Source organism: Myotis brandtii, unplaced genomic scaffold (assembly GCF_000412655.1).
Source record: "Myotis brandtii unplaced genomic scaffold, ASM41265v1 scaffold565, whole genome shotgun sequence".
NCBI lineage: Eukaryota > Metazoa > Chordata > Mammalia > Chiroptera > Vespertilionidae > Myotis > Myotis brandtii.
The window spans coordinates 2,670,127-2,680,515 of NW_005370105.1; the positions used below are offsets into that span (position 1 = coordinate 2,670,127).

The 10,389-nt window shown below is 55.0% G+C and overlaps 1 protein-coding gene across 1 annotated transcript in view; it reads left to right on the forward strand.

Moving 5' to 3' along the window:
* The window catches only part of LOC102257347 (dihydropyrimidine dehydrogenase [NADP(+)]), a 251,999-nt gene that overhangs the window by 194,612 nt on the left and 46,998 nt on the right, over window positions 1-10,389 (forward strand). The window contains exon 12 of the mRNA XM_014549656.1: window positions 4,775-4,985. Within this exon, the coding sequence (XP_014405142.1) occupies window positions 4,775-4,985 (211 nt within the window). The remainder of the gene's footprint in view (window positions 1-4,774; window positions 4,986-10,389) is intronic.

A 10,389-nucleotide genomic window follows, 5' to 3' on the forward strand; every position in this document is an offset into this window, starting at 1 on the left:
CGCTGGGTGCACGCACCACGGCCTCGGGTTTTCCTGCTGTGAGGGCAGGCGATGCCTCACGAAGGTGCTAGTTCTGCGAACGAGAACCCGAGGTCCTTAGAGGAAGATGAATCGCTCATTGCACCCAAATCCTACGATGAGTTCGATTTGCCGGGGAATGCCCTAGCATATTTGGAGTCTCTCTACGAGGCAGGAATTATAACCGTAGCCAACAGGCGATTTGTCTCATGGACAGTGACCGCGGTGGCGATTAATCTTACGAGAACCTCAGAGGCACCGCTGGCTCCTGGCTGAGCCTCACGCGTCGCCGTCTTCTCTGTGCTGGGCTCCATCCAGTCCCCCTTTCGCAGCTGTGAGTGGCTACGAAGGCCAGCGACAGCGAAGGCGGAGTCGCTGGGACCACGCACAGCGCAAGGCTGTCACACACACACCACCACTGGGTCCCCGTGGCTTTAGGGGATGGAGCTGGGAGGCTCCGTGCAGCTGGTGCTGCAGGGATGGCCGCGCCCCCTTTCTCTAACACAGGGGTCCCCAGGCTCCCCTTTGCATCAGAACCACCTGGAGGCGTTTGCAACAGAGCGTGCTGGGCCCTGGTTCTGACTCAGTGGAGCTGCGTGGGCCCAAGAATGTGCATTTTGAGCGAGTGACCCGGTGGGCGGTCATGGCTGCTGCTGCTCTGCGTGCCATCCACGCGGGGCCCAGCTGCCTCACTAGAGTCCCCGCAGCGGCTGGGAGGGGCTCGCTCCATCTTCCTTAGGACAGCAGCGTTCCTGCCGGATGGAGGTTTGATCCCAGGAGGACAGGGAGCGTCCTCGCGCAGGGATGGAACCCCGGTCCCAGCCGTCTCCGGCCCCCTCAAGGCCGCACACACAGGCTAAGTAGGATGCTGCGGACAGACTCTCTCCTCCGCCTGGTTCCGAGGGAGCCCGGCCCAATGTGAGCGCTGTCTGCGAAGACGAGGGGAAATCTGCTAATAATCCCCCCCAGGGCTTCCCGCACGCCGAACGCGGGAGATTACATTTCATAGGATAACAGAATCCCCCCCAAACGCGGGCATTAAGAGCTGTAGGCAGATCAGACAGAACTTCTGGAACCCCCAGGCCTGGGGGTCCCCAGGAGGAGGAGGAGGGCAGGACGCACAGCCCCTCGGAGTGGAGGGTGGGAGAGGGAGGCAGGCGGGGAAGGGCTTTGTAGTTCCCATTAGTTATCACCGAGAGGAGTATGGAACAAAACCGCTTTAATAGCTCAGCCCCACACACGAAGGGCAGTGTAAGAATCTGCTGTTCATGTATTCGACTGCCCCAGAGCAGCCAAACAGGACAGGTCTTTAATCCGCCCTAATTCACCTGGGCTTCCAGACCTCTCCCTGTGCCCTGGGCTGCCCCCTTTCCGTTTGCTGAAATGGCAATGGTTTAGGGTGGATATGTCTGCTTCCATATAGGTTAGCATTCAGAAGCTCAGCTGTTCTGATCATGAATGCTCCTTTATTCATTTAAATAATAAAAACAACAGTACCAGATTGCCTGGTCTGTTACTCAGGAATATCTTCATCGGTTAAGGCAACTCTAAAATAATAGCACGTCTTCTTAAAAATATATTTTTATTGACTTCAGAGAGGACGGGAGAAGGAGGGAGAGATAGAAACATCAATGATGAGAGAGAAACATGGATCGGCTGCCTCCTGCATGCCCCTCACTGGGGATTCAGCCCACAACCCGGGCCTGTGCCCTGACCGGGAATCGAACCGTGTCCTCCTGGTTCACAGGTCAATGCTCAACCACTGAGCCACACTGGCCGGGCTGTGAGCACATCTTTCCGTGAGGAGAAGCAGGGAGAGATAGAAACATCAATGATGAGAGAGAAACATGGATCGGCTGTCTCCTGCATGCCCCTCACTGGGGATTCAGCCCACAACCCGGGCCTGTGCCCTGACCGGGAATCGAACCGTGTCCTCCTGGTTCACAGGTCAATGCTCAACCACTGAGCCACACTGGCCGGGCTGTGAGCACATCTTTCCGTGAAAGCCTGTGCCTTTCCCCTGCAACCTCAGGCACACCAGGTGCCCCTCGGACATCATCCACATCGAGTGGTCCTGGCCGAGCTGCATTCAGGCTCTCCTCATCTGCATCATGCTGGCTACACATGCATTTCCCCACCAGTCACGGGTGCCTTTCTGTCTTCACTTAACGATAAGGACTATGACGCTGGCACTATTTTTAGCCAATAACCTGTCTGAGCTGGCAAATTTCATTTTTCTTGGTAAGGGCACTGCTCCTCGTGGCTCCTTGCACATGCGGCACCTGCCATGGAGCGGGACCTGCAGGGAGCGTGATGGGAGGCCTGTCAGCAAGATGGGATTCAAAGGTGCCTGCAAACACACACACACACACACACACACACACACACACACACACACGCATCGCCCCAAGGGCCCAGCGTTAATGAACGGTCCTCGGGGACTCCCTGGGACTAAGACAGGAAGTACGCCCGCCTTCAGTGCTTGATGATGACATGAATGTTAGAATTTTAAAAAACATGTTTTGATTGATTTCAGAGAGCAAGGGAGAGGGAGGGAGAGAGAGACAGAAACATCAATGATGAGAGAGAATCATCGATCGGCTGCCTCCTGCACGCCCCCGGCTGGGGATCCAGCCCGCAACCCGGGCCTGTGCCCTGACCGGGAATCGTACTGTGACCTCCTGGTTCAGAGCTTGATGCTCAACCACTGAGCCATGCCGCCGGGCCAGCATGTTAGAATTTAATGTATGCTAGCCTGGCTTTGCGTGCTGCTCGCTAGAGGTTAGAACCTGTGCTTCCCTGCCCTATATGCGACCTAACAGAGAACTGTCATCATGCTGGTAATTATGGTAAATTAAGTTGTGTCATCATTTCCACAGTGTGATGCCTGTAATATTAATCAGACCAAATCATCCCGTTGCATAAAGCTAATCATTAAAACGATGGTCGTGCTGGCCTGCTGGAGCACTCTATTTTTAGGCCACTCGGCATCGGCCACAGCGCCTCCGTGAACGTGCAGGTACACATCCAAGATAAGAAGAATTTTTTCTCCACTTCCTCTCAGGGTATGAAAATTAAGCAGCAGGTGGATTCATTGGACCTCAAAAATGGAACGTCCTGGATGTGTCCTGTGTTCCTCCGAGTCGTTATTGATGGAGCCAAGGACGAGCTTCATTGTTCATTGGTTCATGCACCCGCTGTCTGTGCGGAGGACAGGTGCCATCACACAAATGAATAAATACGTGTACCATGGAGCCCGGCCGTGTCACTCAGTGGTGAGCGCGGCCTAGGAACCAGGAGGTCACGGTTCGATTCCCCGTCAGGGCACAGGCCCGGGTTGCGGGCTCGATCCCCAGTGGGGGGCGTGCAGGAGGCAGCCGATCCATGATTCTCTTTCACCACTGATGTTTCTGTCTCTCCCTTCCTCTCTGAAGTCAATAAAAATATATATTTAAAAAATATGCATGCCAGGGACACGCGTTCGTACGAAGATGCTGAGCACTCGTGGCCGTGACAAAGGTTTTCAAAAGCTCTGACCCTGGTTTTCCATCCCCCTGTGGCTCAGATCCTTCCTAGTTTGGAACCTCACGCACAGCCTCTTTGCCTCCCTTGTCAGGGTCCTACTGAGACTCCACCTGTCGGCCGGCCGCAGGGGAGGGCGAGAGCAGACCCAGCCCCCAGCCCCCTCCTGGGGACGGTGTTTTCACCTGTTTGATGAAGAATTCTCCACCTACTAGTTACGACCACGCTGACAAAGGCCCGAATTCCCCCCCAAAAAAACAGTAAATAGGAAAATGTGCAGACAAGCTCTCATTTGCATTCTGTCCCATAAACATCCTGATGGGCGTGATAATCAACAGAAACGAGGGTGTCCCGCCCCAGGCAGGAGGAGTTAGGGAAGAGGGGAAGCCGGGCTTCTTCAAGAGGGCATGCTTTTGTCTCGTGATTCCTCTACCGAAGTGAGACACACCCTGTCCTCAGGCCACGGAGTTCCTTTAGGCTTCGTTCTCCCGCCCACCCTTCTGGTCCTGTGTCCTCGGCACAGAGGGCCCACCTGCGGGCTTGACTTTTTCTCCGGCTTATATGTGTGCACCGGGGTGAACGTCAGCAGGAGTGAAGAGAGGATGCAACCTGCAGACGTGAGAGCGTGGAGACCAGGCTGCTGTAGTCGGGAGCCTCACACGCACACGCCCCGTAGGGCAGGCACACAGTGCCCCCAGCTCGAGAAACACCTGGCAGTGCCATGAGCTCTAAGCCCCACAGGGCAGCTCCCGTTCAGGGCCCTCCCAGGCAGTGAGCTGGAAAATGGAAATAGCAGATAACTGAGTCTCAGCTTTGGCGATAGGAAAAAACTTCACGTTGCTTCATTCATTCATTCATTCATTCTTCATTCGTTGTTGTTAATCCTCACTGTTGTTAATCGGTGGAGGTTATTTTTCCACTGATTCTTAGAGAGAGTGGAAGGGAGAGGGAGAGACAGAGAAACATCAATGTGAGAGAGACACATCGATTGGTTGCCTCCTGCGTATGCCCCAACCAGGGCCAGGGATCCAGCTTGCAACCAAGGTACGTGCCCTTGACCAGAATCGACCCTTCAGTCCATAGGCCGACGCTCTGTCCACTGAGCCAAACGGGTCAGGGCTCATGTTGACTTGAACGGCATCCGCGCTAGGCGGCACCATGGGAGTGACAAATCCAGCGTGCCATGGAGGAGAAGCATGCTCACGGCGCTTTCCCTCTGTTCTGCTTCCTTTAGATGGAGCTGGCGAAGGAAGAGAAGTGTGAATTCTTGCCCTTCCTGTCCCCGCGGAAGGTCCTGGTCAAAGGCGGGAAGATTGTGGGCATGCAGTTCGTGCGGACGGAGCAGGACGAGGCCGGGGCCTGGCGGGAGGACGAGGAGCAGCGGGTGCAGCTGAAAGCCGACGTGGTCATCAGCGCCTTCGGCTCGGTCCTGAGCGACCCTCAAGGTACAGAGGCGGAGTGGACACGGGCTGGGCCGTGGTCTGTTCTTATGGCGCCGCCGTGGCTCCGGGCTTCTTTCCGGGGGTTGTGGTTGTTTGTTTATTTTTTTACTCGAACATTTATTTCCTTCTTCTGGTAGGGAATGCAAGAAATCTTGATTTAAGAGGCTTAGAAATAGCATTTAATGCTTATTATACAGGATTATTTTTAGAGGGGGGATTGGAAAAGAACATTCATCTTCCATTTAAGCCGATAATCAAAATACGTGTTTTATTTTGTTCAAATGTTTGCCTTATTTGTTCTGTAAGAATGGCTTTCTCACCCAGACGGCGTGGTTCAGTGGTTGAACGTCTACCCCTGAACCAGGAGGTCACAGTTCGATTCCCGGTCAGGGCACAGGCCCGGGTTTCGGGCTGGATCCCCAGTGGGGGGCGTGCAGGAGGCAGCCGATCCATGATTCTCTCTCATCATTGATGCTTCTCTCTCTCCCTCTCCCTCTCCTTTCCTCTCTCTAAAATCAATAATAAAAAACAAAACATTTTTAAGTAATAAAAGAAAAGAAGGAATGGCTTTCTCTTCAGTTAGACCTAGAGTAAGGAAGTGCGACAGAGCTGTTGTAAGAGCCAGTCTTAAAAAACAAAACATTTTTAAGTAATAAGAGAAAATAAGGAATGGCTTTCTCTTCAGTGAGACCTAGCGTAAGGAAGTGCGACAGAGCTGTTGTAAGAGCCAGTCTTCAGTGATTCTGATCAAGGGGGTCTAATGGGCAGAAACAGAATCTATGGGGAGCACCGTCCCCCTGTCCAGCCACCACTAGAAGCTTCCAGTTAGGAAGTTTGAACTCGGCTCTTTCCTCTGGACGGACACACCGACCGCGGAGGGAGGAGAAAGGCTCTCACGTGGGGGCGAGAGCGGAAGCGCTGTTGTAGCGTTCCAGCCGAAGGGGAGCCGCCGGGAGAGACCTTCCGTGTCATGTTTCCCGCACGCAGTGTGTCTGTGGCCGCGGACCATGGAAGCTCCCGCCCTTTGCGGATCCTTCACCTTCTGACACACACTGTGTAAATGATGGTTAACTCTCTTATTTATGGAAAGGGTCATAAAAGAAAAGCGTTTCTCTCCATCAGAGATTCTTTAAGAACAATAACCGCCCTCGCCGGTTTGGCTCAGTGGATAGAGCATCGGCCTGCGGAATGGTCCCAGGTTCGATTCCAGTCAAGGGCACATGCCTGGGTGCAGGCTAGATCCCCACACTCGCGGTGTGCAAAAGGCAGCCAATCACTGGTTTTCTCTCATCATGGATGTTTCTCTCTCCCTTTCCCTTCCTCTCTGAAATCAATACAGAGATACCAAAAATCTGAATAAAAGTTATTTAAAAAAATAACGACAACCAAAAAACACCCTAGCTCTGTCTGTGACTTCCTGCTCTCGCTGAGCTGAAAGACACTAGTGTCTGAGGCGGAAGAGACACTTGCATGCAAATGTGTGAAACAGATAAGGGAGACGCGCGAACAGGCCTCGGGGTAGCAGATCTGCAAGACATCTCCGTATCTGGAAACTTCCAGATGCTCAATGCCATCAAGATGGATGTTTTCAAGTAGCTGGACGATGGCCTGGGCTGTCACTTCTCGTCTGGATGTCTCCGTGACACGTAGGCACCGTCACAGCGTGGTTTGTTTATTCATTAACTGGGTTCAGGGAGAAGAGCGAGAGCAACGAGTGCATTGCATTCTGTTCACGCATCTCGGTATCTGGAAACTTCCAGATGCTCAATGCCATCAAGATGGATGTTTTCAAGTAGCTGGACGATGGCCTGGGCTGTCACTTCTCGTCTGGATGTCTCCGTGACACGTAGGCACCGTCACAGCGTGGTTTGTTTATTCATTAACTGGGTTCAGGGAGAAGAGCGAGAGCAACGAGTGCATTGCATTCTGTTCTCCAGAAACTCGGCCGCTGCTTCCTACTCTGCACATCACCCAAACCAGAGCGAAAGCTGAGTCGGGTTCAACCGGCAAGTCTCTCGCCGGCTCGCCTGTCAGTCATTTAGCTCCCCCGTGTTCCTGCCTCCTCCCTGACCGGTTCCTTCCCCGAGCCCACCGCCGGTAGAGGCCAGGCCCCTCACTGCACAGGGCTGTGCGCTCACTAACCTCCGAGGTCCTGCTACCCCAGGCACGGAGCTGGGTTCTGAGGATGAGGCGGCGAAGAGGCAGATGGGAGCCTGGCCTCCAGCAATGGATGGACGGGAGACGCCCGTTTCAGTAGACTGTGCCGGGGGCAGTTAGATGCCGGGGAAGCGCCCAGCACCGTCGGGGCGTCCAGGGAGGCCTCGGAGGAAGCAGGTTGGCACTGAGCTCGGAGGAGGCGGGGTAGCCAGGTGGAGAGGGGGTGGAGGTGGGAGCAGCAGGGAAATTATGCAACTTGCTCAGCACACACTGTTAGATTCAGCAGGCATTTTGCAGTCACTTTAAAAGCTCTATTAGGGAAAAAAAAAAGCTGTCTTTAGAAAGTTGTCAACAGCCTCCTTAATTCATGCGTGCTCTCCTCTTTGTAAACGAAGAGCTGCGCTTTCCATCTCACTGCGGAAATGGGCCTTTTCCGTTGGGATTTCTGCTGTTCATTGTCTCCCTCTGCATCGTGCAGGGGGCGTTTCGTAGTGTCCGGCGAGGTGGTGGGCACAGGCACGGGGAGACGAGACGAGGGAGCATGAGAGTCTGTGCCTATCAGGGCCTCAGAGGCTCATGGGAGAAGCAGGCGTGGAAATACACACGCGGCCACAGGGTGTGCTAATCAGAGGGCACGTCTGGCCTGGGTTTCACAGATGGAGTAGGAGTTTCTCTCCTAGCAGGAATGTCACACCCAAAAGTCTGAGCTGACACACGGCCCTATGCGCGCAGACAGAGGTGAGGAGTTCTATGCGGCTGGATCAGATGCTGGGAGGTCAGACCGGGCGGAATGTGCGGAGGGATGCGGGGGCAGGAGATGCGGCTGCACCTGTGTGTGGGCTCCAGAGACGTGCGTGCTAAGCTGGGGGTTTGAGTTACGCCCACTAGGTGTCCAGGGGACCAGTGGGGAGGTTGGAATATGGGAGAGGTTTTTTGTGTTCATGAGACCTCTGTGGTAGGCGGTGGGTTTTCCTTCTCTGCTTGGGTGTCGAGCCTTTCGAAAGGGTCTTCCAGTCGTCGGAGATCAGAAACCAGGCAGCACCTCCGAGGTGGTTCGCCTCAGAGGGCAGGTGCGGCTTGCAGTGCTGACCCAGGTGGAGGGACTCCGCCACTCACAGGTGTGACCAGCCTGTGCTCAGGTGGGCAGCTCCCCGGCCACGGGCAGGAGAAGGGTGTGTCGTGTACACTGGTCTCTCCTTCCAGAGTCGCACACTGGCCTTGCTCAGTTCTGCTCTTTTTTTTTCTTTTTAGTTTTTTATTGATTTCAGAGAGGAAGGGAGAGGGAGAGAGAGAAACATCGATGATGAGAGAGAATCATGGATCAGCTGCCTCCTGTACGCCCCCTACTGGGGATCGAGCCCGCAGTCCAGGCCTGTGCCCTGACCAGGAATCAAACCCCCTGGTTCACAGGTTGATGCTCAACCACTGAGCACTGCCGGCCAGGCACTCATCTCTGCTCTTTGAGGGAAGGTGAGTAGGATGCGGAGAGCCAGCCTGAGTGAGACACCAGTGCTGCCCCCTGGAGGAGACCCGGACGTGGACCCAGCATGTTGCTCTGCGTGTGCTGGAAAAGATGCCTGGGATAAGACAGAAATGGCATCCATGAAACCCGTGAAAAGACTGGTTTTGTCAGTTCACTGTCACGGGTCCAAAACGGAAACCATCCCCACAGCCACAATATTTTGAATTTAATTGCGTCTATAGACGCTTACAGCGTACAAAGGGTTAAGTGGCTCCTGGTGAAGGTTGAGATTCAGGCAGAGGAGGGAAAACTACGGAAGAACATTCAGAACGAAGACACACTTCGTACGTAGGAGACTCGGGGCTGGGTCCTCGGTGTGACCAGAGGCGGACGGAGGGTCTGGGGCGGGGCCTGGGTAGATGTCCCTGTGCAGGTGGAACTCACCGAGGCAGCAGGGAGCCAGGGGGGAGGGAGGGGGCGATGCGCTGCACGGGGATTGGCCGGTCCATTCAACAGCCGAACCGGGGGCTAGAACTCAGGAGACACGGGAGGATCGGAAGCAGACACTGGGAAGCGTCCCCTGCCGCTTCTCTGTCTTTCCGCTGCCGCGGCCTCGCGCCTCCAACAGTGGCTGTCCATTCAGTCGATGAGTGAAAGCCATTATCCCCTGAGGTTTTAAATAACTTCCTACAAGTATGAGAAATGGGGCCTTTCTTCTGGACACTCAGGAGCCCCGCCCCCACGGCGTGCCGGGAGAAGTCACCCTGGCTCCTGCTGCTCCTCGATGGGCGGTACCTTGCGGAGAACACGCATCCCGGACGGGGTGGCCGGTGGCTCTGTGGCCCCGTGGGCTCCCGTCCCATATTATGACGCCCGAGGAATAAAACGTGCGTGAATCCCGTGTATCGGCCGCCCCACGTTGAGAATGAACCCTTTCCAGCATGTTGCCTCACTTCTCACTACGTGTGGGGCAAGAACCGTCCTCAGGAAGCCAGTAGGAAGACTGTCCATGTGTTCTTCAAGACTGTCCCAAAGATCGGATTCTTGTTTCCGGCTGAAGGACGTGTCGCCTTCCTGTCACAACATTCCCTGCGCAGCGTGCGGTGAGGCGGTGGAATCCAGCCCGCGTTCCCGCAGAATCACCACCCACAAGAAGGGTCTCTTCGACACGCATCCCGGACGGGGTGGCCGGTGGCTCTGTGGCCCCGCGGGCTCCCGTCCCATATTATGACGCCCGAGGAATAAAATGTGCGTGAATCCCGTGTATCGGCCGCCCTGCGTTGAGAATGAACCCTTTCCAGCCCTTCCTGTACATTGCCTCGCTTCTCACTACGTGTGGGGCAAGAACCGTCCTCAGGAAGCCAGTAGTAAGACTGTCCATGTGTTCTTCAAGACTGTCCCAAAGATCGGATCTTGTTTCCGGCTGAAGGACGTGTCGCCTTCCTGTCACAACATTCCCTGCGCAGCGTGCGGTGAGGCGGTGGAATCCAGCCCGCGTTCCCGCAGAATCACCACCCACAAGAAGGGTCTCTTCGCAGAGCTGCTCTTTGAAGTTACTTGGAAAGCGGGGAGACGAGGAGGGAGGTCCTACTGATAACAGTGTTGAAAGTGAGTTGGGCCCTAGCCGGGGTGGCTCAGTGGATAGAGCGTTGGCCTGGGAACTGAAGGGCCCGGGGTTCGATTCCCATCAAGAGCACATGCCCGGGTTGCGGGCTCGATCCCCAGTAGGAGGTGTGCAGGAGGCAGCCCATCAGTGATTCTCTCTCATCATTGATGTTTCTAGCTCTC